Below are 27,344 nucleotides of genomic sequence, written 5' to 3' on the forward strand. Positions count from 1 at the left end.
ACTGGCGTCTTCGCTCTTGATTTAAGACATTGCCTGAAGTAGGGATGAACCAATATTTACTTTTTTGTCAAATGTGCAGCCAAATGGGGATTTAAAATTGAATAATCTCAATATTTGAAATGCTGAATACTTCCACTACTTACTGCTCTTACTACTTATTGGCTGTGAACTGATGTTTAAAACCTAAAATGTGGAATTTCAAAGTGAGTGATATCTAGAGATGCATCCATCCATTATCTATCCTTTTCAGGGTGGCAGGGGGGTGTAGCCGAGCCTAGCTGACTTTGTTGGGCGGGAGGTGGGGTACACATTGGACAGGTCACAAGTTCCTCACAGGCCTAACATATAGACACAAACACTATTCAAACCTTTGGGCAATTTATAGTCCCCAATTAATCTAAACTGCATGTCTTAAACCAATATTCAATTGACAATTATAGTGTGCGTCATAGTAAGCTGTCACTGCAGACGTCCTCAGTTCGAGTGTCGTCCCCTCTTCTTTCGGTATCCCGCTTTCCGTCTGCTGGATCTTCAGCAGGACGACAAAGGATGGACAAACGCTGTAATACAAGAAAGAAGCAGATGAGTAAGTTTTCACACAGCTGTAATTATTAGGATTCAAAAGGGACATTTTGGAGCAATCCACCACTAAATATGTACACAAGGGCTCAGATCCCCACTGACAGTGCTGAAGCAATCTTCAATCTGGCTTCTTTTAACAGTTTTTGGGAGGTTGACATGTTGTTTGGTCATCAAAACTAGCCAGTCATGTGTCCCCAGTAGATCCACTGCAGATGCTGATATTGCAGAGTTGAGCAGTATAAACTAGAATACTGAACTAGTTATTACTTATCATGTTTATAAGAGATTGGTTAAACGTAATGGACAATGCATGGAGGAATGACATGCAACATGCCAGTTAATATTCATTTTCATACGGAACAAATTGAGCCAGCAGACATGTAAAAGGGCATTAAAAGAGTTGGAAGATTGCAGGGATCTTTGAGCTCATTTAAATTAAATCTCAATCTTCTCCTGATATATTTTGTCATTATTGCATCACATCGCCAGGAAATGAAAAGCTTTAATTAACTCTCAGATGTATGTTCATTCTGATAACGACTCTTCTCAGTTCCGTTATGAATCCTCCCCTACAGTCATGATCTTGAAGGCTGAAATCAGATGTGATCAAATGAAACAGACACTAAGTTTTGAGTTCTGTCCTGTGATCTCGAGAAAATAAAACACATTTTTCTTGTGCCTAACAATATAAAGCTCGAGGTAATGGAATTAAAAAACACGATTGCAAGATGGGCCATTCTTTGCTTCCGTAGACAGCCTCTAATAATGATGTTTAAATGTTAAAGGGGAATCCCACTGGTGTTCCAGAGGAAACTTGATACATGATCCAAAACTCTTCTTTGAGCACTGACCTGTCTGAGGGTCCCTGCTGTCAAACACATCTGTCCAGCTGCCCACAGTGGCACCATGAGAACAGAGGAGAGTGTCATGGTCCATCCTAGTGCGTACGCCCAGTCAGGGTAAGTGTACCAGTCATTTATCCTGAGGCGTTTGTAATTAACCAGGTACAGGATAAAGGAAGTCTGTGAGGGTGTGGAGAGGTATTCTTTTTTTTTTTTTATCCATGAACACAACATTATGTTGGTGAATTCAGTTACATCAACTGGCAATGTAAAAGTCGAGATCTAATGATGGTTGAAGGTAAAATTCACACTAATAGCAGCATAAAATCCACATGTGTTGCATTAAGAAATTTCCCTCAGATTTACTGAATAAACCGCTAAAGTTATTATATTGGTAGCCACAAAGAAAGTCTTTGACTCACCAGTGACAGCAGAGGAATGATATATTTCCAGCACAGTTTGAAGAAAACAGACGGTCTCTGTCCTGTCATGTCCTCAATGATGTTAGTAAAGCGGTCAGCACCTGATGAAAGTACAAATTATAGTTATGTGACTTTGTCAAAATTGCAGGAGTACAGGAATAAGGCTGTTGATATTTTTACATTTTCCTTTATGTCAACAAAATCCAAGAAGACCGAAATTTGTATTAATCCACCACTGAAAATAGTCCCCAAACATTATACTGTCTATCTTATATGTTTGAGTAATACTGGCCTAAAACTACAGTCCACAGCTGAGTTAGGAAATAACCTTTTTAAAAATGAAACAATTTTTTAAAGATTTACATCTTCAGTAACAACCAATGGGCCTGGGCTAAGTAATGTGACTCACCAAAAATCCAGCCCACTGCCAGGCATTCACAAACAGCCATAAAATTCTGACAGACTCTGGTAGAGCCGTAGAATTCAATGAGCTGGAATACGTAAATTCCTCCCTGAAGCAGGAAGAGACAAGATTAAAATAAACATTTAAATGAAATGTTTCTATATCTAAATTAGTATTAAAAAGAAGGTTTCATGAAGATATTTGTGTTCACCTCAGTAACCAGGGTAAGATGTATGAGGAAGCTGGATACACAGATGATAAGGACAAAGATCTCGTGCCTCACTGGTGCACGAAACCATTTCGGAAACAAATCGCTCACTGTGGTGATAAAACTCTCCACAATCACAAACTGGGGACAAAATAAAACCAACAAACAATTTGATATGTGTCTGACAAACATCTGTTAATTGTCAAAAAGTAATGTGACAGATGTTATTACATGTGAGTCAACAGTCAATAGAATAAGCATCAGGAAGAAGCAGACTGTCCAGAACTGTGGCAAAGGCATCATAGCTGTTGCTTGAGGGTAAACAATGAAAGCCAAACCTGGACCTGTGAAGTGAATGAGATGAGGCTTAAATTATAACTATTCATGTTAGAACATTGTGTTCAACTTTGGATAATTTACTTATTAAACATTGGATTTGATGAAATCTTTGAATATACTGTACCTGACTCAGCCACATTGTCGACAGTAACACCCTGTTTGTGAGCCATGAATCCAAGTACAGAGAAGACAACAAATCCAGAAACAAAACTGGTCCCACTGTTCAGCAGACAGAGCCAGAAACAGTCCCTGGAGGTCACAGAAAGACAACAGACCCTTGTCAGAGAGAGGACATTCCTACAGATACTTGCAAAGTAAATTTCTTATTGTCTTTTAATTAGTCTGTAATCTGACAAAACCTTTTTTCCAAATCCAACCATATGTATTGTCTTATCAAAGTTGTAACATCTTAGATATACGTACTTGTAACAGTTGTTGTTGTACTCATTATAGCTGCCCAGGACATTTAGAGTCCCTTCGGTCACGCTGTAGGAGAAAAATATTTGAGATCCTGCCTCTATCCAGACCTGTAATGTAAGTAAAGTGTATTATATACTGAATTATGAGTCCTAGTTTAACTTTCACTGTGAATCCTAGCAGTAATTCTGAGATACTTGATAAATAGGGGCCCTAATCAGGAGAAGATCAGATTCAGAGTGGATGACCCCACAATGGAAGGATTGTAAAGATCCCACAACAGAAGGTGGGAGAAGAGGTCACCCAAAAGTCAGCCAACCATTTCCCAACACAACAAATAAAACCACAAGGCCACCTCAAGGTTTGTCAGGCGGTTCAGGTCTGGATACAGGTAGTAGTAGATCCCGTCCCAAGCTCCAGGCAGAGTCAAGCCTCTGATGAGTAGGATCAGGAGGATCAGGTAGGGGAACAGGGCTGTGAAATACGCTACCTTAAATGAAAAGACAAAGTATTAATTATTGGTTATTGATGATTATATGCACCACAGAAAGATTTAAAATGTTTCCACAGGACCTTTCCAGAGGACCTGACACCTTTCCAGATACTAAAGTAGCAGAAAATCCAGCAAGCCAGAAGACACAAAGCCAGCTCCCATCTCACACTGCCCAGCTCCTCAATGCCTCCAGACATACCCAGCACCCGCCGTCTGAGACGGAGGGGAAATCCAACAGGTAGACGTGAGGTGGAAGATGGGAGGTAAAGATTTGCAAAGTCACATAGTTATACGTAGCAACATCTATGTACTGATGATTTGGCATTAGATTGAAAATACTAATACTGCAGTGAACCATATTTAAACCAACTGCTGGCAATTTTGCAAACGTCAAGGGATATTTCCAACATAATTTTATGTTATGTATGTTTTATATTCATGTCTCTATGAATAGATATTAGTTTAATATTATTTTCTTTGCTTTAAGAACCAGAACAAGAGGACAACAGAAACCATTGCAAACATAGCATGAAAACATGGAAAGAAAAACAACAAACAACAAATAGTGATACAAACATTAACATTTAATTTTGGTTCATTCAAAAAAAAGTACTCACTCCCAAAACTCAGTTGCAGCAGAGGTGATGTTGGTCTGAACTGCTGTCACATTGAAAATCTCAAGACCAAGACAGTTAGCTAGGTTTGGACCAAACAAAGCTTTCATTGAGGTTGTTTTCATTGTGTGTTTATGTATTAAACCGACAACCTGGTGGCTTATCGGTAGAGTGAACAAGTTCGTCACAAACCAAAGTTCAAACTTACCTGTGTTCCAGGAGTTCTCACAGCTGGCCCAGGGGAGCTGGGATCTGAATGAGAACACCAGGTAGACGAGAGCCCAAGCTTCAATTAAAACATAGATGAAGCAACAAAGTGAAATGATCAGTTGTCCAAATCCAATTCCTACAGGAGAAATACAGACCACGGTTTTAAAAAGGCTCCTGTTGGTGCAAAACAACTTGTATTATAGCGTCATATATAAAGTGTTTTTATTCTCCTTTTGACTGCACATTTTAGTTAAACTCAGATCAACTCACCTTGCATCAGTGGACACATTTTCCTCCAAGATGTGATGAATCCTTCCTGAGTGTACTGACCTACTGAAGTTTCCAGTAGGAACAGAGGTATCCCACACACCACAGCTAGCAGACCATACGGCACCAGAAATGCACCTAGATGTAAATAAAAACATTTTTCATATCTGCCTATATTAATGTAACATTAATTACAATCAGCTCTTTACTGAATTCAGAATTTGCACGATTCACCTCCACCGTTCTTGTAGCAGAGGTAAGGAAATCTCCACACGTTGCCCAGACCGACTACACTTCCTGCAACAACCAGAATATATTCTCTTTTACTGGCCCACTGTCCTCTGTCTCCAGCCATCTTCTGATTTTCAGTTTTTCTTCTTTGTCTGTTCATCTCAAGATCAAGTATGTTATCCGTTGTGTTTCAGTTTTAATTCCAAAGTACTGCGAACTGATCTTTGGTGCTTTTATTATGAGTCTTTACTTAATTTGACTTCATCCTGCCCTCAGCCTATACATTATATTTGAATACAAAACCAGTTCCAGTGTGGAGGTGTTACCATGCTGTTTGTCAAGACCCAGGGGGACTTATTAAAGAGTCACTAATACTGACTTCATTTGAAAGAATACAGTTAAATACACAGTATAAGCAAACAGGTGTTCATGTATTTTCTTAATTTAACTACATCCTTGTCTCAAGGCAGCTATTCCTGTCATTCTGGTGTTTAGGTGTGATGTTGTGTGTTTTTTCCCTGAGGAGCTATTCCTCTTCTAATGCATCTTAATGGTGCAAAGATATCCTTGCTATAAGAACCCTGTTAAACTGAAGTCTACGCAAACAGTTATTGCAGTTTTATTTAAATGCAATCACTCATTAGCACATTTATTTATTTTTTTTAAGTATATTTTTGGGGCTTTTATTGCCTTTATTATAGTGACAGCTGAAGACAGAGAGGAAAGGGGGCAGAGAGTGAGGATGACACGCAGCAAAGAGCCGCAGGTCGGATTCGAACCCTGGGCTGCTGCAGCTAGGACTAAGCCTCGGTACATGGGTCGCTTTCTAAACAGATATTGATGCTCTGCATTATAATCTGAGATGCTAAGAACATCTGTAATTTACACAGAGGAGATGTAAGAATGGCCCATCTGGACTCTGTCATTTATATACACTCAGATATACCAGTTAATATCAAGTTGTTGCTCTCCTAAAAATAATTTATTCAAACTGTGATAATGGCTGTGGATGAATGTGTCTAATACTTGAAATGTGGAAAATATAACATTTAAAATGCTTAACATAGGCCAGTGTAACTAATCCAAGCATTGTAACAGACCAGCATGTGAACTCCATAAATATTTCAGTGGGTAGGTTCAATCCATACTTCAAAATGTGAGTCGTGAAGGAGTAAATTAAAGACCCAGACCAAAGTGCAGATATGGAAAGAAGCATTATTTTTATTCATTAGATTTTCAAAACACCTATCACAACTTCCCAGAGCTCAGGATGACAGCTACATACAGCTATAGCTACATTGATTACAATAAGATGATACACTATGATAGCTGTAATGTTCAGTTAATGTGACTTTGCAGGTCACACTAAGTTGTCACTGCTGACGTCGTCAGTTCAACAGTTGCTCCCTCCTCTCCAATGTTTCTCCTCTGCCAGGCTAGATCTTCAGCAGGACGACAAAGAACGGACCAACGCTGGAGCACAGGAACAAACCAATGAGTACGTTTACATAGTATCATAATCATTAGGACAATTACAGGAGACATTTTAGACCGTCTTTTAGACTCTTTGGACCTGTTGATTGACCAATACCAAAAACAAGCTGCAATAGGCAGTGATAAAAGGAGACTTTCATTGTCTCAGAAAGGAGAAGCATATTATTTAGGCTCTAACAGATGGATACTGACCTGTCTGAAGGTCCCTGCTGTCAAACACATCTGTCCAGCTGCCCACAGTGGCACCATGAGAACAGAGGACAGTGTCATGGTCCATCCTAGTGCGTACGCCCAGTCAGGGTAAGTGTACCAGTCATTAATCTTGAGGTGTTTGTAATCAACCAGGTAGAGGATAAAGGAAATCTGTGAGGGTGTGGAGATGGTTTTTGTTGAACATAAACACAATATTGTATTGATGAATTAAGTTGCATCATCTGTACTTGTGGTAGATGGTGCAAAACAAAGTTTGGCAATGTAAAAGTCACATTTATAGACATTTAATGAATCAATGTAAAATCATTGGTAGCCACAATGAAACTTTCTGACTCACCAATGAAAGCAGAGGAATGATGTATTTCCAGCACAGTTTGAAGAAAACAGACGGTCTCTGTCCTGTCATGTCCTCAATGATGTTAGAAAAGCGGTCAGCACCTGATGGAAGTCCAATTTACAGTTATATGTTGTTAAAATGTTAAAATTAAAGAATAAGGCTGTTGATATTTTACATTTTACTTACAAAATTTGTATTAATCTACCACTGAAAATAGTCCCAAGTGCAATATTTCTTCCAGTTTGACCATTTTGAAAATTAAACTGGATCTTTTTGAAAGTTTTTTAAAGATTTGTGCCTTCAGTACCAACCAACAGGCTTGGGGCAGACAAGGTAAGGAAGTGAGAACTGACATAGAGACGGACAAATACTAGTGGGCCAGCCTTATTCTCTAGTAATCTGACTCACCAAAAATCCAGCCCACTGCCAGGCATTCACAAATAACCATAAAATTCTGACAGACTCTGGTAGAGCCGTAGAAGTCAATGAGTTGGAATATGTAAATTCCTCCCTGAAGCAGGAAGAGACGAGATTTGAATAAAACACAAGTTCAATTGCAGTTTTAAATGAATTGTTTTACAGAAAAGTTTTATAAAGAAGGTTTCATGAAGATATTTGTGTTCACCTCAGTAACCAAGGTAAGATGTATGAGGAAGCTGGATACACAGATGATGAGGACAAAGATCTCGTGCCTCACTGGTGCACGAAACCATTTCGGAAACAAATCGCTCACTGTGGTGATAAAACTCTCCACAATCACAAACTGGGGACAAAATAAAACCAACAAACAATTTGATTTGTGTCTGACAAACATCTGTTATTTGTCAAAAAGTAATGTGACTGATGTTATTACATGTGTGTCAACAGTCAGTAGAATAAGCATCAGGAAGAAGCAGACAGTCCAGAACTGTGGCAAAGGCATCATAGCTGTTGCCTGAGGGTAAACAATGAAAGCCAAACCTGGACCTGTGAAGTGAATGAGGAGAGGCTTAAATTATATACCTATTCATGTTAGAACATTGTGTTCAACTTTGGATTATTTACTTAGTTAACATTGGATTTGATGAAATCTTTGAATATACTGTACCAGACTCAGCCACATTGTCGACAGTAACACCCTGTTTTTGAGCCATGAATCCAAGAACAGAGAAGACAACAAATCCAGCAACAAAACTGGTCCCACTGTTCAGCAGACAGAGCCAGAAACAGTCCCTGGAGGTCACAGAAAGACAACAGACCCTTGTCAGAGAGAGGACATTCCTACAGATACTTGCAAAGTAAATTTCCTATTGTCTTATAATTATTTTATTGGCTGTAATTTGACAAATTGTTCTTTTAAAAGCAACCATATGTAGTGTGACATCAAACTTGTAATATCTTAGATATACGTACTTGTAACAGTTGTTGTTGTAATCATTATAGCTGCCCAGGACATTTAGAGTCCCTGCAGTCAGACTGTAGGAGAAAAATATTTGAGATCCTGCCTCTATCCAGACCTGTAACGTAAGATAAGGTGTATTATATACTGAATTATGAGTCCTAGTTTAACTTTCTGTGTGATTACTAGCAGTAATTCTGAGATGCTTCTTAAATAGGGCCCTAATCAGGAGAATGATTCAGATCCAGAATGGCTACCCCACAATGGAAGGATTATAATGTAATGATCCCACAAGAAGATCACCTCAAGTTTAGCCAGGCGGGTCAGGTCTGGATACAGGTAGTAATAGATCCCATCCCAAGCTCCAGGTAGAGTCAAGCCTCTGATGAGTAGGATCAGGAGCATCACGTAGGGGAACGTGGCTGTGAAATACGCTACCTTAAATTGAAAGAAAATTGTAAAAGGTTATTGATGATTATATGCACCACAGATAGATAAAGATTTAAAATGTTTTCAGAGGACCTTTCCAGAAGATCTGACACCTTTCCAGATACTGAAGTAGCAGAACATCCAGCTGGCCAGAAGACACAAAGCCAGCTCCCATCTCACACTGCCCAGCTCCTCAATGCCTCCAGACATGCCCAGCACCCGCCGTCTGAGGGGATGTTTAAGAGATACACATGATATGACAAGAAGTTATGATTTAACGTAGTGTTACAGAGTGATGTTTAGTCATATCAGTGACTCCCATTTAGTATATAGGCCAATGGTAAAGGAAACGACATTGATGAAAATAAGTGATACAAAAAAATACATTACCGGTACTTTATCTTCATTAGAAGAAAAAAAAGTACTCACTCCCAAAACTCAGTTGCAGCAGAGGTGATGTTGTTCTGAATTTCTGTCACATTGAAAGTCTTAAGACCAAGACAGTTAGCTAGGTTTGGAAACAAACAAAGCTTTCATTGAGAGAGTATGTGTGTTTATGTGTTAACCTGAAAACCTGGTGGCTTATCGGTTTAGTGAATAAGTTCATCAAAGTTCAAACTTACCTGTGTTCCAGGTGTTCTCACAGCTGGCCCAGGGGAGCTGGGATCTGAATGAGAACACCAGGTAGACGAGAGCCCAAGCTTCAATTAAAATATAGATGAGAAAGCAGAGTGTAATCGTCAGTAGTCCAAATCCAATTCCTACAGGAGAAATACAGACCACGGTTTTAAAAAGGCTCCTGTTGACGTGCAAACAACTTGTATTATAGCGTCATATATAAAGTGTTTTTATTCTCCTTTTGACTGCACATTTTAGTTAAACTCAGATCAACTCACCTTGCATCAGTGGACACATTTTCCTCCAAGATGTGATGAATCCTTCCTGAGTGTACTGACCTACTGAAGTTTCCAGTAGGAACAGAGGTATCCCACACACCACAGCTAGCAGACCATACGGCACCAGAAATGCACCTAGATGTAAATAAAAACATTTTTCATATCTGCCTATATTAATGTAACATTAATTACAATCAGCTCTTTACTGAATTCAGAATTTGCACGATTCACCTCCACCGTTCTTGTAGCAGAGGTAAGGAAATCTCCACACGTTGCCCAGACCGACTACACTTCCTGCAACAACCAGAATATATTCTCTTTTACTGGCCCACTGTCCTCTGTCTCGAGCACCCTTCTGATTTTCAGTTTTTCTTCTTTGTCTGTTCATCTCAAGATCAAGTATGTTATCTGTTGTGTTTCAGTTATAATTCCAAAGTAGTGCGAACTGATCTTTGGTGCTTTTATTATGAGTTTTTACTTAATTTGACTTCATCCTGCCCTCAGCCTATACATTATATTTGAATACAAAACCAGTTCCAGTGTGGAGGTGTTACCATGCTGTTTGTCAAGAGCCAGGGGGACTTATTAAAGAGTTACTAATACTGACTTCATTTGAAAGAATACAGTTAAATACACAGTATAAGCAAACAGGTGTTCATGTATTTTCTTAATTTAACTACATCCTTGTCTCAAGGCAGCTATTCCTGTCATTCTGGTGTTTAGGTGTGATGTTGTGTGTTTTTTCCCTGAGGAGCTATTCCTCTTGTAATGCATCTTAATGGTGCAAAGATATCCTTGCTATAAGAACCCTGTTAAACTGAAGTCTACGCAAACAGTTATTGCAGTTTTATTTAAATGCAATCACTCATTAGCACATTTATTTATTTTTTTAAAGTATATTTTTGGGGCTTTTATTGCCTTTATTATAGTGACAGCTGAAGACAGAGAGGAAAGGGGGCAGAGAGTGAGGATGACACGCAGCAAAGAGCCGCAGGTCGGATTCGAACCCTGGGCTGCTGCAGCTAGGACTAAGCCTCGGTACATAGGTCGCTTTCTAAACAGATATTGATGCTCTGCATTATAATCTGAGATGCTAAGAACATCTGTAATTTACACAGAGGAGATGTAAGAATGGCCCATCTGGACTCTGTCATTTATATACACTCAGATATACCAGTTAATATCAAGTTGTTGCTCTCCTAAAAATAATTTATTCAAACTGTGATAATGGCTGTGGATGAATGTGTCTAATACTTGAAATGTGGAAAATATAACATTTAAAATGCTTAACATAGGCCAGTGTAACTAATCCAAGCATTGTAACAGACCAGCATGTGAACTCCATAAATATTTCAGTGGGTAGGTTCAATCCATACTTCAAAATGTGAGTCGTGAAGGAGTAAATTAAAGACTCAGACCAAAGTGCAGATATGGAAAGAAGCATTATTTTTATTCATTAGATTTTCAAAACACCTATCACAACTTCCCAGAGCTCAGGATGACAGCTACATACAGCTATAGCTACATTGATTACAATAAGATGATACACTATGATAGCTGTAATGTTCAGTTAATGTGACTTTGCAGGTCACACTAAGTTGTCACTGCTGACGTCGTCAGTTCAACAGTTGCTCCCTCCTCTCCAATGTTTCTCCTCTGCCAGGCTAGATCTTCAGCAGGACGACAAAGAACGGACCAACGCTGGAGCACAGGAACAAACCAATGAGTACGTTTACATAGTATCATAATCATTAGGACAATTACAGGAGACATTTTAGACCGTCTTTTAGACTCTTTGGACCTGTTGATTGACCAATACCAAAAACAAGCTGCAATAGGCAGTGATAAAAGGAGACTTTCATTGTCTCAGAAAGGAGAAGCATATTATTTAGGCTCTAACAGATGGATACTGACCTGTCTGAAGTTCCCTGCTGTCAAACACATCTGTCCAGCTGCCCACAGTGGCACCATGAGAACAGAGGACAGTGTCATGGTCCATCCTAGTGCGTACGCCCAGTCAGGGTAAGTGTACCAGTCATTAATCTTGAGGTGTTTGTAATCAACCAGGTAGAGGATAAAGGAAATCTGTGAGGGTGTGGAGATGGTTTTTGTTAAACATAAACACAATATTGTATTGATGAATTAAGTTGCATCATCTGTACTTGTGGTAGATGGTGCAAAACAAAGTTTGGCAATGTAAAAGTCACATTTATAGACATTTAATGAATCAATGTAAAATCTTTGGTAGCCACAATGAAACTTTCTGACTCACCGATGAAAGCAGAGGAATGATGTATTTCCAGCACAGCTTGAAGAAAACAGACGGTCTCTGTCCTGTCATGTCCTCAATGATGTTAGAAAAGCGGTCAGCACCTGATGGAAGTTCAATTTACAGTTATATGTTGTCAAAATGTTAAAATTAAAGAATAAGGCTGTTGATATTTTACATTTTACTTACAAAATTTGTATTAATCTACCACTGAAAATAGTCACAAGTGCAATATTTCTTCCAGTTTGACCATTTTTGAAAATTAAACTGGATCTTTTTGAAAGTTTTTTAAAGATTTGTGCCTTCAGAACCAACCAACAGGCTTGGGGCAGACAAGGTAAGGAAGTGAGAACTGACATAGAGACGGACAAATACTAGTGGGCCAGCCTTATGCTCTAGTAATCTGACCACCAAAAATCCAGCCCACTGCCAGGCATTCACAAATAACCATAAAATTCTGACAGACTCTGGTAGAGCCGTAGAAGTCAATGAGTTGGAATATGTAAATTCCTCCCTGAAGCAGGAAGAGACGAGATTTGAATAAAACACAAGTTCAATTGCAGTTTTAAATGAATTGTTTTACAGAAAAGTTTTATAAAGAAGGTTTCATTAAGATATTTGTGTTCACCTCAGTAACCAAGGTAAGATGTATGAGGAAGCTGGATACACAGATGATGAGGACAAAGATCTCGTGCCTCACTGGTGCACGAAACCATTTCGAAACAAATCGCTCACTGTGGTGATAAAACTCTCCACAATCACAAACTGGGGACAAAATAAAACCAACAAACAATTTGATTTGTGTCTGACAAACATCTGTTATTTGTCAAAAAGTAATGTGACAGATGTTATTACATGTGTGTCAACAGTCAGTAGAATAAGCATCAGGAAGAAGCAGACAGTCCAGAACTGTGGCAAAGGCATCATAGCTGTTGCCTGAGGGTAAACAATGAAAGCCAAACCTGGACCTGTGAAGTGAATGAGGAGAGGCTTAAATTATATACCTATTCATGTTAGAACATTGTGTTCAACTTTGGATTATTTACTTAGTTAACATTGGATTTGATGAAATCTTTGAATATACTGTACCAGACTCAGCCACATTGTCGACAGTAACACCCTGTTTTTGAGCCATGAATCCAAGAACAGAGAAGACAACAAATCCAGCAACAAAACTGGTCCCACTGTGTAGCAGACAGAGCCAGAAACAGTCCCTGGAGGTCACAGGAAGACAACAGACCCTTGTCAGAGAGAGGACATTCCTACAGATACTTGCAAAGTAAATTTCCTATTGTCTTATAATTATTTTATTGGCTGTAATTTGACAAATTGTTCTTTTAAAAGCAACCATATGTAGTGTGACATCAAACTTGTAATATCTTAGATATACGTACTTGTAACAGTTGTTGTTGTAATCATTATAGCTGCCCAGGACATTTAGAGTCCCTGCAGTCAGACTGTAGGAGAAAAATATTTGAGATCCTGCCTCTATCCAGACCTGTAACGTAAGATAAGGTGTATTATATACTGAATTATGAGTCCTAGTTTAACTTTCTGTGTGATTACTAGCAGTAATTCTGAGATGCTTCTTAAATAGGGCCCTAATCAGGAGAATGATTCAGATCCAGAATGGCTACCCCACAATGGAAGGATTATAATGTAATGATCCCACAAGAAGATCACCTCAAGCTTAGCCAGGCGGGTCAGGTCTGGATACAGGTAGTAATAGATCCCATCCCAAGCTCCAGGTAGAGTCAAGCCTCTGATGAGTAGGATCAGGAGCATCACGTAGGGGAACGTGGCTGTGAAATACGCTACCTTAAATTGAAAGAAAATTGTAAAAGGTTATTGATGATTATATGCACCACAGATAGATAAAGATTTAAAATGTTTTCAGAGGACCTTTCCAGAAGATCTGACACCTTTCCAGATACTGAAGTAGCAGAACATCCAGCTGGCCAGAAGACACAAAGCCAGCTCCCATCTCACACTGCCCAGCTCCTCAATGCCTCCAGACATGCCCAGCACCCGCCGTCTGAGGGGATGTTTAAGAGATACACATGATATGACAAGAAATTATGATTTAACATAGTGTTACAGAGTGATGTTTAGTCATATCAGTGACTCCCATTTAGTATATAGGCCAATGGTAAAGGAAACGACATTGATGAAAATAAGTGATACAAAAAAATACATTACCGGTACTTTATCTTCATTAGAAGAAAAAAAAGTACTCACTCCCAAAACTCAGTTGCAGCAGAGGTGATGTTGGTCTGAATTTCTGTCACATTGAAAGTCTTAAGACCAAGACAGTTAGCTAGGTTTGGAAACAAACAAAGCTTTCATTGAGAGAGTATGTGTGTTTATGTGTTAACCTGAAAACCTGGTGGCTTATCAGTTTAGTGAATAAGTTCATCAAAGTTCAAACTTACCTGTGTTCCAGGTGTTCTCACAGCTGGCCCAGGGGAGCTGGGATCTGAATGAGAACACCAGGTAGACGAGAGCCCAAGCTTCAATTAAAATATAGATGAGAAAGCAGAGTGTAATCGTCAGTTGTCCAAATCCAATTCCTACAGGAGAAATACAGACCACGGTTTTAAAAAGGCTCCTGTTGACGTGCAAACAACTTGTATTATAGCGTCATATATAAAGTGTTTTTATTCTCCTTTTGACTGCACATTTTAGTTAAACTCAGATCAACTCACCTTGCATCAGTGGACACATTTTCCTCCAAGATGTGATGAATCCTTCCTGAGTGTACTGACCTACTGAAGTTTCCAGTAGGAACAGAGGTATCCCACACACCACAGCTAGCAGACCATACGGCACCAGAAATGCACCTAGATGTAAATAAAAACATTTTTCATATCTGCCTATATTAATGTAACATTAATTACAATCAGCTCTTTACTGAATATAGAATTTGCACGATTCACCTCCACCGTTCTTGTAGCAGAGGTAAGGAAATCTCCACACGTTGCCCAGACCGACTACACTTCCTGCAACAACCAGAATATATTCTCTTTTACTGGCCCACTGTCCTCTGTCTCGAGCACCCTTCTGATTTTCAGTTTTTCTTCTTTGTCTGTTCATCTCAAGATCAAGTATGTTATCTGTTGTGTTTCAGTTATAATTCCAAAGTACTGCGAACTGATCTTTGGTGCTTTTATTATGAGTTTTTACTTAATTTGACTTCATCCTGCCCTCAGCCTATACATTATATTTGAATACAAAACCAGTTCCAGTGTGGAGGTGTTACCATGCTGTTTGTCAAGAGCCAGGGGGGACTTATTAAAGAGTTACTAATACTGACTTCATTTGAAAGAATACAGTTAAATACACAGTATAAGCAAACAGGTGTTCATGTATTTTCTTAATTTAACTACATCCTTGTCTCAAGGCAGCTATTCCTGTCATTCTGGTGTTTAGGTGTGATGTTGTGTGTTTTTTCCCTGAGGAGCTATTCCTCTTGTAATGCATCTTAATGGTGCAAAGATATCCTGGCTATAAGAACCCTGTTAAACTGAAGTCTACGCAAACAGTTATTGCAGTTTTATTTAAATGCAATCACTCATTAGCACATTTATTTATTTTTTTAAAGTATATTTTTGGGGCTTTTATTGCCTTTATTACAGTGACAGCTGAAGACAGAGAGGAAAGGGGGCAGAGAGTGAGGATGACACGCAGCAAAGAGCCGCAGGTCGGATTCGAACCCTGGGCTGCTGCAGCTAGGACTAAGCCTCGGTACATAGGTCGCTTTCCCAGCAGATATTGATGCTCTGCATTATAATCTGAGATGCTAAGAACATCTGTAATTTACACAGAGGAGATGTAAGAATGGCCCATCTGGACTCTGTCATTTATATGCACTCAGATATACCAGTTAATATCAAGTTGTTGCTCTCCTAAAAATCATTTATTCAAACTGTGATAATGGCTGTGGATGAATGTGTCTAATACTTGAAATGTGGAAAATATAACATTTAAAATGCTTAACATAGGCCAGTGTAACTAATCCAAGCATTGTAACAGACCAGCATGTGAACTCCATAAATATTTCAGCGGGTAGGTTCAATCCATACTTCAAAATGTGAGTCGTGAAGGAGTAAATTAAAGACTCAGACCAAAGTGCAGATATGGAAAGAAGCATTATTTTTATTCATTAGATTTTCAAAACACCTATCACAACTTCCCAGAGCTCAGGATGACAGCTACATACAGCTATAGCTACATTGATTACAATAAGATGATACACTATGATAGCTGTAATGTTCAGTTAATGTGACTTTGCAGGTCACACTAAGTTGTCACTGCTGACGTCGTCAGTTCAACAGTTGCTCCCTCCTCTCCAATGTTTCTCCTCTGCCAGGCTAGATCTTCAGCAGGACGACAAAGAACGGACCAACGCTGGAGCACAGGAACAAACCAATGAGTACGTTTACATAGTATCATAATCATTAGGACAATTACAGGAGACATTTTAGACCGTCTTTTAGACTCTTTGGACCTGTTGATTGACCAATACCAAAAACAAGCTGCAATAGGCAGTGATAAAAGGAGACTTTCATTGTCTCAGAAAGGAGAAGCATATTATTTAGGCTCTAACAGATGGATACTGACCTGTCTGAAGGTCCCTGCTGTCAAACACATCTGTCCAGCTGCCCACAGTGGCACCATGAGAACAGAGGACAGTGTCATGGTCCATCCTAGTGCGTACGCCCAGTCAGGATAAGTGTACCAGTCATTAATCTTGAGGTGTTTGTAATCAACCAGGTAGAGGATAAAGGAAATCTGTGAGGGTGTGGAGATGGTTTTTGTTAAACATAAACACAATATTGTATTGATGAATTAAGTTGCATCATCTGTACTTGTGGTAGATGGTGCAAAACAAAGTTTGGCAATGTAAAAGTCACATTTATAGACATTTAATGAATCAATGTAAAATCTTTGGTAGCCACAATGAAACTTTCTGACTCACCGATGAAAGCAGAGGAATGATGTATTTCCAGCACAGCTTGAAGAAAACAGACGGTCTCTGTCCTGTCATGTCCTCAATGATGTTAGAAAAGCGGTCAGCACCTGATGGAAGTTCAATTTACAGTTATATGTTGTCAAAATGTTAAAATTAAAGAATAAGGCTGTTGATATTTTACATTTTACTTACAAAATTTGTATTAATCTACCACTGAAAATAGTCCCAAGTGCAATATTTCTTCCAGTTTGACCATTTTTGAAAATTAAACTGGATCTTTTTGAAAGTTTTTTTTACAGATTTGTGCCTTCAGTACCAACCAACAGGCTTGGGGCAGACAAGGTAAGGAAGTGAGAACTGACATAGAGACGGACAAATACTAGTGGGCCAGCCTTATTCTCTAGTAATCTGACTCACCAAAAATCCAGCCCACTGCCAGGCATTCACAAATAACCATAAAATTCTGACAGACTCTGGTAGAGCCGTAGAAGTCAATGAGTTGGAATATGTAAATTCCTCCCTGAAGCAGGAAGAGACGAGATTTGAATAAAACACAAGTTCAATTGCAGTTTTAAATGAATTGTTTTACAGAAAAGTTTTATAAAGAAGGTTTCATTAAGATATTTGTGTTCACCTCAGTAACCAAGGTAAGATGTATGAGGAAGCTGGATACACAGATGATGAGGACAAAGATCTCGTGCCTCACTGGTGCACGAAACCATTTCGGAAACAAATCGCTCACTGTGGTGATAAAACTCTCCACAATCACAAACTGGGGACAAAATAAAACCAACAAACAATTTGATTTGTGTCTGACAAACATCTGTTATTTGTCAAAAAGTAATGTGACAGATGTTATTACATGTGTGTCAACAGTCAGTAGAATAAGCATCAGGAAGAAGCAGACAGTCCAGAACTGTGGCAAAGGCATCATAGCTGTTGCCTGAGGGTAAACAATGAAAGCCAAACCTGGACCTGTGAAGTGAATGAGGAGAGGCTTAAATTATATACCTATTCATGTTAGAACATTGTGTTCAACTTTGGATTATTTACTTAGTTAACATTGGATTTGATGAAATCTTTGAATATACTGTACCAGACTCAGCCACATTGTCGACAGTAACACCCTGTTTTTGAGCCATGAATCCAAGAACAGAGAAGACAACAAATCCAGCAACAAAACTGGTCCCACTGTTCAGCAGACAGAGCCAGAAACAGTCCCTGGAGGTCACAGAAAGACAACAGACCCTTGTCAGAGAGAGGACATTCCTACAGATACTTGCAAAGTAAATTTCCTATTGTCTTATAATTATTTTATTGGCTGTAATTTGACAAATTGTTCTTTTAAAAGCAACCATATGTAGTGTGACATCAAACTTGTAATATCTTAGATATACGTACTTGTAACAGTTGTTGTTGTAATCATTATAGCTGCCCAGGACATTTAGAGTCCCTGCAGTCAGACTGTAGGAGAAAAATATTTGAGATCCTGCCTCTATCCAGACCTGTAACGTAAGATAAGGTGTATTATATACTGAATTATGAGTCCTAGTTTAACTTTCTGTGTGATTACTAGCAGTAATTCTGAGATGCTTCTTAAATAGGGCCCTAATCAGGAGAATGATTCAGATCCAGAATGGCTACCCCACAATGGAAGGATTATAATGTAATGATCCCACAAGAAGATCACCTCAAGCTTAGCCAGGCGGGTCAGGTCTGGATACAGGTAGTAATAGATCCCATCCCAAGCTCCAGGTAGAGTCAAGCCTCTGATGAGTAGGATCAGGAGCATCACGTAGGGGAACGTGGCTGTGAAATACGCTACCTTAAATTGAAAGAAAATTGTAAAAGGTTATTGATGATTATATGCACCACAGATAGATAAAGATTTAAAATGTTTTCAGAGGACCTTTCCAGAAGATCTGACACCTTTCCAGATACTGAAGTAGCAGAACATCCAGCTGGCCAGAAGACACAAAGCCAGCTCCCATCTCACACTGCCCAGCTCCTCAATGCCTCCAGACATGCCCAGCACCCGCCGTCTGAGGGGATGTTTAAGAGATACACATGATATGACAAGAAGTTATGATTTAACGTAGTGTTACAGAGTGATTTTTAGTCATATCAGTGACTCCCATTTAGTATATAGGCCAATGGTAAAGGAAACGACATTGATGAAAATAAGTGATACAAAAAAAAATACATTACCGGTACTTTATCTTCATTAGAAGAAAAAAAAGTACTCACTCCCAAAACTCAGTTGCAGCAGAGGTGATGTTGGTCTGAATTTCTGTCACATTGAAAGTCTTAAGACCAAGACAGTTAGCTAGGTTTGGAAACAAACAAAGCTTTCATTGAGAGAGTATGTGTGTTTATGTGTTAACCTGAAAATCTGGTGGCTTATCGGTTTAGTGAATAAGTTCATCAAAGTTCAAACTTACCTGTGTTCCAGGTGTTCTCACAGCTGGCCCAGGGGAGCTGGGATCTGAATGAGAACACCAGGTAGACGAGAGCCCAAGCTTCAATTAAAATATAGATGAAAAAGCAGAGTGTAATCGTCAGTTGTCCAAATCCAATTCCTACAGGAGAAATACAGACCACGGTTTTAAAAAGGCTCCTCTTGAGGTGCAAAACAAGTTGAATCATTTTTGGAGAAAATTCTACTTTCTTCTTTTGGTCTAAACTGTTTTTTTCCTCCTGTTGATTGCCCATTTTAGTGCAACCTCAGATCAACTCACCTTGCATCAATGGACACATTTTCCTCCAAGATGTGATGAATCCTTCCTGAGTGTACTGACCTACTGAAGTTTCCAGTAGGAACAGAGGTATCCCACACACCACAGCTAGCAGACCATACGGCACCAGAAAGGCACCTAGATGTAAATAAAAACATTTTTCATATATGCCTATATTAATGTAACCTTCATTACAATCAGCTCTTTACTGAATTCAGAATTTGCACGATTCACCTCCACCGTTCTTGTAGCAGAGGTAAGGAAATCTCCACACGTTGCCCAGACCGACTACACTTCCTGCAACAACCAGAATATATTCTCTTTTACTGGCCCACTGTCCTCTGTCTCCAGCACCCTTCTGATTTTCACTTTTTCTTCTTTGTCTGGTCATTTCAAGATCAATTATGTTTTCTGTTATGTTTCGGTTATAATTCCAAAGTGCTGCGAACTGATCTCTGCTGCTTTTATTAGGAGTCTTTACTTGACTTAAACCTGCCCTCAGCCTATACATTATATTTGAATACAAAACCAGTTCCAGTCTGGAGGTGTTACCTTGCTGATTCTCAAGAGCCAGGGGGACCTATTAAAGAGTTAGTTATCCTGACTTAATTTGAAAGAATACAGTTAAATACACAGTATAAGCAAACGGATGTTCATGTATTTTCTTAATTTAACTACATCCTTGTCTCAAGGCAGCTATTCCTGTCATTCTGGTGTTAAGGTGCGATGTTGCATGTTTTTTTCCCTGAGGAGCTATTCCTCTTGTAAGGCATTTTAATGGTGCAAAAATATCCTTGTTACAAGAATCTTGTTAAACTGAAGTATACGCGAACTGTTATTGCAGTTTTATTTAAATGCAATCACACATCAGCACATTTAACTTTAATGGGACTATATTCACTCAGTGATACAGCTTTCTAAACAGATATTGATGCTCTGCATCATAATTTGAGCTACTAAGAACATGTGTAATTCAAACATATGTGATGTGTCAAAATGTCATTCACATATCCCACATATGGGATATGTGAATGGCCCATCTGGACTCATTTATATACACTCAGATATACCAGTTGATATCAAGTTGTTGCTCTCGTAAAAAATATGGTTCCAAACTGGGACTGATCCAAGGGCTGTGGATAAATTTGTCTAATGCCTAAAATGTAGTGCTTAACTAAGCTTTCGCCATCATAGGTCAGTGGAACCAATTCAAGGCTTTTACCAGACCAGCATGTGAACTCTATAAAAAGTTAAGTGGGTAGGTTTAACCAATACTTTAAAATATGAGTAAAGACCCAGACCAAAGTGCAGATTTGGAAATAAGTATTATAATTATTCATCAGATTGCCCATTAACTCAAGATGTCAAAACAAACACAAAGAAACCCCCACCACAACTTTCCAGAGCTCAAGATGACAGCTACATACCGCTAGAGCTACATTGATTACAATAAGATTATACACTATGATAGCTGTAATGTTCAGTTAATGTTTCTTTGCAGGTCACACTAAGTTGTCAATGCTGACGTCATCAGTTCAACAGTTGCTCCCTCCTCTCCAATGTTTCTCCTCTGCCAGGCTAGATCTTCAGCAGGATGGCAAAGAACAGACAAACGCTGGAGCACAGGAACAAACCAATGAGTATGTTTACATAGTATCATAATCATTAGGACAATTACAGGACATGTTTTAGACTTTTTTAAAACCCCAAAATAAAAATAATAAAACAAACTAATAAACTATTTCATTCAATTTTCATTTCAATTCATAGATTCATTAAAAAGCAACGATAAACAGGTAGGTCTTTTGCTTGGATTTTAAAGTAGTCAGCATTATTTCAAGTCTTAGTTCTTCTTGCAGTTTGTTCCACATTTGAACAGCACAGAAACTAAAGACAACTTCTCCATGTTTAGTTTTGACTCTGGGAACAGCCAGGAATCCAGAACCAGCTGACCTGAGAGGTCTGCAAGGTTCGTACTGGGTCAGGAGATCTGATAAGTATCCTGGATCTAAACCATTCAGTGACTTATAGACAAACAATAGGATTTTGAAGTTTAATCTGTGGGAATCTGGAAGCCAATGTAGTGATCTGAGAACTGGAGTTATATGCTCGGCTTTTATAGTTCTTGTCCTTGTGATTGCTGTATTAGACAGACCTGTGAAAAGTCCATTGTGGTACCCAGTCTGCTAGAAATAAACGCCTGTATTAGTTTCTCCAGATCATGTTTTGACATCAAGACTTGGATCATTGTGATATTTTTAAGGTGGGAGATTTATATTTTGTTTTGGATCTAATGTGACCACTAAAATTTTGTTCTGAATCCAGGATAACATTGAGGTTTCTGACTATTAAGATGAGCACAGACTTTAAGTCTTTCTTCACTGGTTCCAAAATCCTCATTTAAGGAAGGAGGAAATTCTCCAACTACAAATTTGTTTAATGCACTGTCCCAGTCCTAATCTTTTGAATTGTATTGGTTCGGAGACACAGCTATATATATTTGTGTGTCATCTGCAAACATATGAAAGGAGACAATGAAATTCTGTGTAACTTTGACAAATGATTTTGTTAATTTCTGCAAAGAAAACTAAATTGTTGCATTAAAAAAGTATGCAGTTAAACTAAAGAGCTGACAAAACAAAACCCAAGCATCAGGGAGAAGATAATACTGAATTTGTCTAGCAGATATTCTTCTAGAATTTGAAGAGAATTGTGTTAAAAATACCAGGAAAACTAATATCTGGTGTAATATTCACAGGAAATAATCTGCTCAAATTTTGGGTTCATTGTTCAGTGTTACTGTTGTGCACCGAATATAATATAAAAAATACCCATAAAATATGTCACTTAGGCAGGGTTCATCAGTTTACTCATTGATAGAAAAGAGGTCCCTTTAGAAGAAAGGTTGGGGACCACTTTCCTAAAGCATATTGTTTAGGCTCTAACAGATGGACACTGACCTGCCTGAGGGTCCCTGCTGTCAAACACATCTGTCCAGCTGCCCACAGTGGCACCATGAGAACAGAGGACAGTGTCATGGTCCATCCTAGTGCGTAAGCCCAGTCAGGGTAAGTGTACCAGTCATTAATCTTGAGGTGTTTGTAATTAACCAGGTAGAGGATAAAGGAAGTCTGTGAGGGTGTGCAGATGGTTTTTGTTAAACATAAACACAATATTGTATTGATGAATTAAGTTGCATCATCTGTACTTGTGGTAGATGGTGCAAAACAAAGTTTGGCAATATAAAAGGCACATTTACAGACAGTCAGAGTTTGCTGGCCCATTAAGTTACAATCTACTGAAGCCACACAAATAATGCAGCAAATCCAGCAGCACAAAATCCAGCAGTACTGCTCTGACAAATCTCACTCAGATTTACTGAATAAACTGCCAAAGTTAATGAAGGAATGTAAAATCATTGGTAGCCACAATTAAATTTTCTGACTCACCAGTGACAGCAGAGGAATGATGTATTTCCAGCACAGTTTGAAGAAAACGAATGGTCTCTGTCCTGTCATGTCCTCAATGATGTTAGCAAAGCGGTCAGCACCTGATGGAAGTCCAATTTCCAGTTATTTATTGTTTTTTAAAGATTTGTGTCTTCAGTACCAACCAACAGGCTAGGGGCAGACAAGGTAAGGAAGTGAGAACTGACTTAGAGACGGACGAATACTAGTGGACCAGCATTATGCTTTAAGTAATCTGACTCACCAAAAATCCAGCCCACTGCCAGACATTCACAAATAACCATAAAATTCTGACAGACTCTGGTAGAGCCGTAGAAGTCAATGATTTGGAATATGTAAATTCCTCCCTGAAGCAGGACGAGACGAAATTTGAAAAAAAGACAAGTTGAATTAGAGTTTTAAATGAAATGTTACAATATCTAAGCTTTATAAAGAAGGTTTCATTAAGATATTTGTGTTCACCTCAGTAACCAGGGTAAGATGTATGAGGAAGCTTGATACACAGATGATGAGGACAAAGATCTCGTGCCTCACTGGTGCACGAAACCATTTGGGAAACAAATCACTCACTGTGGTGATAAAACTCTCCACAATCGCAAACTGGGGACAAAATAAAACCAACAAACAATTTGATTTGTGTCTGACAAACATCTGTTATTTGTCAAAAAGTAATGTGACAGATGTTATTACATGTGAGTCAACAGTCAGTAGAATAAGCATCAGGAAGAAGCAGACTGTCCAGAACTGTGGCAAAGGCATCATAGCTGTTGCCTGAGGGTAAGCGATGAAGGCCAAACCTGGACCTGTGAAGTGAACGAGGAGAGGCTTAAATTATACCTCTATGTGTTAGAACATTGTGTTCAACTTTGGATCATTTACTAATTAAACATTGCATTTGATGAAGTCTTTGAATATACTGTACCTGACTCAGCCACATTGTCGACAGTAACACCCTGTTTTTGAGCCATGAATCCAAGAACAGAGAAGACAACAAATCCAGCAACAAAACTGGTCCCAATGTTCAGCAGACAGAGCCAGAAACAGTCCCTGGAGGTCAAAGAAAGACAACAGACCCTTGTCAGAGAGAGGATATTCCTACAGATACTTGCAAAGTAAATTTCTTATTGTCTTTTAATTAGTCTGTAATTTGGCAAAACCTTTTTTCCAAATCCAACCATATGTATTGTCTTATCAAAGTTGTAACATCTTAGATATACGTACTTGTAACAGTTGTTGTTGTACTCATTATAGCTGCCCAGGACATTTAGAGTCCCTGCAGTCAGACTGCAGGAGAAAAATATTTGAGATCCTGCCTCTATCCAGACCTGTAATGTAAGTAAAGGTGTATTATATACTGAATTATGAGTCCTAGTTTAACTTTCACTGTGAATCCTAGCAGTAATTCTGAGACGCTTGATAAATAGGGGCCCTAATCAGGAGGACTCCAGATCAGATTCAGAATGGACGACCCAACAATGAAAGGACTATGATGTAAAGATCCCACAACAGAAGGTGGAGGAGGTCAAAAAAGAGCCAGCCAACTATTTAAATTAAGGCCTCACTGTGCTTAAAACTCTAACTCTAACTTTAGGATCAAGTAAACAGATCACCTCAAGGTTTGCCAGGTCGTTCAGGTCTGGATACAGGTAGTAGTAGATCCCTTCCCAAGCTCCAGGTAGAGTCAAACCTCTAATGAGTAGGATCAGCAGGATCGCGTAGGGGAACGTGGCTGTGAAATACGCTACCTTAAATGAAAATGTTAAAGACAAAGGTCATTGATGATTATGTGCACCACAGATAGAAAAGATTTTAAATGTTTCCACAGGACCTTTCCAGAGGACCTGACACCTTTCCAGATACTGAAGTAGCAGAACATCCAGCTGGCCAGAAGACACAATGCCAGCTCCCATCTCACACTGCCCAGATCTTCAATGCCTCCAGACATGCCCAGCACTCGCCGTCTAAGACAGAGGGGAAATCCAATGGGTAGACGTGATTTGACACAAAGTGCCGAAGAGGGACATGGTAGGTTCCAATTGGTAGAGGCACAGAGTAATATGTAGTAACATCACCCAATTTACTTATTGACGATATACAGTAAACCACATTTGAACCAGTTGCCTACCAACTGCTGTTGCTAATTTTTCAATTTTACATGTTTCTATGCTTATCTTAAATACATCATTTATTTTAGTATGAGTAAACAATTGTTTTAGATATTCCTTTAATATTAGTTTATGAAACAAATGTCTCTGCATTCTGTCCAAAGACTTCTGATTCAGTCCATGAAAAAACTGAAGTCAAAGCTGTCATTCCATTTTGCAAAGTTGCATCAGAATGCTACTACCTTTTGACATTGTGAATTTAAACCAATAGTTATCGCCCATCACTAGATAGAGTCCTTGAGCATTTCATGTTCTTGTTCTAAGTACACCAACATTTAGAAAGTTTAAACTTTAAAGTGTTTTAAGAACCAGAACAAGTGAAAAACACAAATCATTTCAAAAATTGCATGAAAAACATAAATCCATCAAAAGTGAAATAGTGACACAAACATTTACATATATTTTGGTTTATTAGAAGAAAAAAAAAAGTACTCACTCCCAAAACTCAGTTGCAGCAGAGGTGATGTTGGTCTGAACTGCTGTCACATTGAAAGTCTCAAGACCAAGACAGTCAGCTAGGTTAGGAAACAAACAAAGCTTTCATTGAGAGAGTATGTGTATTTATGTGTTAACCCGACAACCTGGTGGCTTATCGGGTTGAGTGACCAAGATCGTCAAAAACCAAAGTTTAAACTTACCTGTGTTCCAGGTGTTCTCACAGCTGGCCCAGGGGAGCTGGGATCTGAATGAGAACACCAGGTAGACGAGAGCCCACGCTTCAATTAAAATATAGCTGAAGCAACACAGTGACATTATCAGTTGTCCAAATCCAATTCCTACAGGAGAAATACAGACCACGGTTTTAAAAAGGCTCCTCTTGAGGTGCAAAACAAGTTGAATCATTTTTGGAGAAAATTCTACTTTCTTCTTTTGGTCTAAACAGTTTTTTTCCTCCTGTTGATTGCCCATTTTAGTGCAACCTCAGATCAACTCACCTTGCATCAATGGACACATTTTCCTCCAAGACGTGATGAATCCTTCCTGAGTGTACTGACCTACTGAAGCCTCCAGTAGGAACAGAGGTATCCCACACACCACAGCTAGCAGACCATACGGCACCAGAAAGGCACCTATAGATATTAGGAACATATTTGCCCGTGACAATAACAGATTAGTTCAGTGATATTCTTTCTCCAATCATCAATATTTCTTTCAGTGCCCTACACCGTTAATAATGCAACTCATTCACTAAAACGAGAGTTTATAATATTCACCTCCACCGTTCTTGTAGCAGAGGTAAGGGAATCTCCACACGTTGCCCAGACCGACTACATTTCCTGACATAACCAGAACATATTCTCTTTTACTGGCCCACTGTCCTCTGTCTCCAGCACTCTTCTGATTTTCTGTTTTTTGTCTTTGCCTGTTCATCTCAAGATCAAGTATGTTCTCTGTTGTGTTTCAGTTATAATTCCAAAGTGCTGCAAACTGATCTCTGCTGCTTTTATTATGTGTATTTTCTTAATTTGACTTCATCCTGCCCTCAGCCTATAAACTATCCTGAAATATGAAACAAGTTCCAGCGTGGAGGCGTCTACTTTGCTGTTTATCAAGAGCCTGGGGACTTATTAAAGAGTCACTAATCCTGACTTAATTTGAAAGAATACATTTAAATACACAGTAGAAGCAAACTGATCTTTGTTGATTTAATTATGTGTCTTTTCTTAATGTCACTACATCCTGGTCTGAACCCAGCAAGTCCTTTCATTCTGGTGTTTAGGTGTGATGTTGGGTTTTAACCCTGAGGAGCTCTTGAAAAGCCATTTTGTTCCTCTTATACAACCCTCTCTCCCAGAAATTACATTTGTATCTTATCACATTGTTTTCATAAGCTTTATTATGGTGCAAATATATCCTTGTAACAAGAACCCTGTTAAACTAAAGTCTACTCAAACAGTTAATTCAGTTGTATTTAAATGAAATCAATAATTAGCACATTTTATTTTAATGGGACCATATTC

At 38.8% G+C, this 27,344-nt stretch overlaps 3 protein-coding genes and 1 pseudogene across 5 annotated transcripts; all 4 read right to left on the reverse strand.

Annotated features, from left to right (window-relative positions):
- Positions 1 to 12: 12 nt before the first annotated feature.
- LOC127369495 (sodium- and chloride-dependent GABA transporter 3-like) lies at positions 13 to 5,214 on the reverse strand. The gene is made up of 14 exons (XM_051410941.1): positions 5,032 to 5,214; positions 4,801 to 4,935; positions 4,529 to 4,666; positions 4,324 to 4,402; positions 3,787 to 3,919; positions 3,569 to 3,703; positions 3,220 to 3,323; positions 2,921 to 3,045; positions 2,689 to 2,801; positions 2,461 to 2,598; positions 2,256 to 2,358; positions 1,847 to 1,947; positions 1,434 to 1,604; positions 13 to 560 (listed from the first exon to the last, which is right to left on the reverse strand). Exons 1-14 carry the CDS (start codon positions 5,186 to 5,188, stop codon positions 447 to 449), a joined length of 1,746 nt encoding a protein of 581 aa, XP_051266901.1. The 5' UTR covers positions 5,189 to 5,214; the 3' UTR covers positions 13 to 446.
- Positions 5,215 to 6,251: 1,037 nt separating this feature from the next.
- On the reverse strand, positions 6,252 to 10,180 carry LOC127369514 (sodium- and chloride-dependent GABA transporter 3-like). Its single transcript, XM_051410976.1, has 14 exons — positions 10,007 to 10,180; positions 9,776 to 9,910; positions 9,503 to 9,640; positions 9,309 to 9,387; positions 8,973 to 9,105; positions 8,754 to 8,888; positions 8,465 to 8,568; positions 8,160 to 8,284; positions 7,926 to 8,038; positions 7,698 to 7,835; positions 7,481 to 7,583; positions 7,073 to 7,173; positions 6,715 to 6,885; positions 6,252 to 6,501 (listed from the first exon to the last, which is right to left on the reverse strand). Exons 1-14 carry the CDS (start codon positions 10,161 to 10,163, stop codon positions 6,394 to 6,396), a joined length of 1,740 nt encoding a protein of 579 aa, XP_051266936.1. The 5' UTR covers positions 10,164 to 10,180; the 3' UTR covers positions 6,252 to 6,393.
- A 1,046-nt stretch (positions 10,181 to 11,226) lies between these two features.
- Positions 11,227 to 15,154, reverse strand: LOC127369520 (sodium- and chloride-dependent GABA transporter 3-like; annotated as a pseudogene).
- Positions 15,155 to 16,201: 1,047 nt separating this feature from the next.
- On the reverse strand, positions 16,202 to 26,782 carry LOC127369447 (sodium- and chloride-dependent GABA transporter 3-like). 3 transcript variants are annotated; one of them, XM_051410862.1, is made up of 14 exons: positions 26,598 to 26,782; positions 26,319 to 26,453; positions 26,022 to 26,159; positions 25,820 to 25,898; positions 25,047 to 25,179; positions 24,829 to 24,963; positions 24,440 to 24,543; positions 24,141 to 24,265; positions 23,909 to 24,021; positions 23,681 to 23,818; positions 23,463 to 23,565; positions 23,201 to 23,301; positions 22,712 to 22,882; positions 16,202 to 16,451 (listed from the first exon to the last, which is right to left on the reverse strand). In XM_051410862.1, exons 1-14 carry the CDS (start codon positions 26,752 to 26,754, stop codon positions 16,344 to 16,346), a joined length of 1,740 nt encoding a protein of 579 aa, XP_051266822.1. In that variant the 5' UTR covers positions 26,755 to 26,782; the 3' UTR covers positions 16,202 to 16,343. The 3 variants fall into 3 exon arrangements, 2 of the variants coding, with proteins under 2 accessions (XP_051266822.1, XP_051266810.1); XM_051410850.1 differs by lacking the exons at positions 22,712 to 22,882; positions 23,201 to 23,301; positions 23,463 to 23,565; ... (8 more) ...; positions 26,319 to 26,453; positions 26,598 to 26,782 and adding exons at positions 16,665 to 16,835; positions 17,023 to 17,123; positions 17,434 to 17,536; ... (8 more) ...; positions 19,755 to 19,889; positions 19,986 to 20,383; XR_007886074.1 differs by lacking the exons at positions 16,202 to 16,451; positions 22,712 to 22,882; positions 23,201 to 23,301; ... (9 more) ...; positions 26,319 to 26,453; positions 26,598 to 26,782 and adding exons at positions 16,738 to 16,835; positions 17,023 to 17,123; positions 17,651 to 17,788; ... (7 more) ...; positions 19,755 to 19,889; positions 19,986 to 20,390.
- Positions 26,783 to 27,344: the final 562 nt, after the last annotated feature.

Source organism: Dicentrarchus labrax, unplaced genomic scaffold (genome assembly GCF_905237075.1).
Source record: "Dicentrarchus labrax unplaced genomic scaffold, dlabrax2021, whole genome shotgun sequence".
Lineage (NCBI taxonomy): Eukaryota > Metazoa > Chordata > Actinopteri > Moronidae > Dicentrarchus > Dicentrarchus labrax.

Bases quoted from the DNA above. Each gene is read 5' to 3' on its own strand.
- LOC127369514 (XM_051410976.1), bottom strand. From the start codon at position 10,163: ATGAACAGACAAAGAAGAAAAACTGAAAATCAGAAGGGTGCTCGAGAC. The intron at 9,388-9,502 runs GTAAGTTTGAAC...TTCCAAACCTAG, and splicing joins TGAGAACACCTGGAACACAG to CTAACTGTCTTGGTCTTAAG. The intron at 7,174-7,480 runs GTGAGTCAGATT...GACTTCCATCAG, and splicing joins GGCAGTGGGCTGGATTTTTG to GTGCTGACCGCTTTTCTAAC.
- LOC127369447 (XM_051410850.1), bottom strand. From the start codon at position 20,262: ATGTATAGGCTGAGGGCAGGTTTAAGTCAAGTAAAGACTCCTAATAAA. The intron at 19,890-19,985 runs GTGAATCGTGCA...ATTTACATCTAG, and splicing joins CTGCTACAAGAACGGTGGAG to GTGCCTTTCTGGTGCCGTAT. The intron at 17,992-18,112 runs GTACAGTATATT...TTCACTTCACAG, and splicing joins CGACAATGTGGCTGAGTCTG to GTCCAGGTTTGGCTTTCATT.
- LOC127369495 (XM_051410941.1), bottom strand. From the start codon at position 5,188: ATGAACAGACAAAGAAGAAAAACTGAAAATCAGAAGATGGCTGGAGAC. The intron at 2,802-2,920 runs GTACAGTATATT...TTCACTTCACAG, and splicing joins CGACAATGTGGCTGAGTCAG to GTCCAGGTTTGGCTTTCATT. The intron at 561-1,433 runs GTCAGTGCTCAA...CTTGTATTACAG, and splicing joins CAGCAGGGACCCTCAGACAG to CGTTTGTCCATCCTTTGTCG.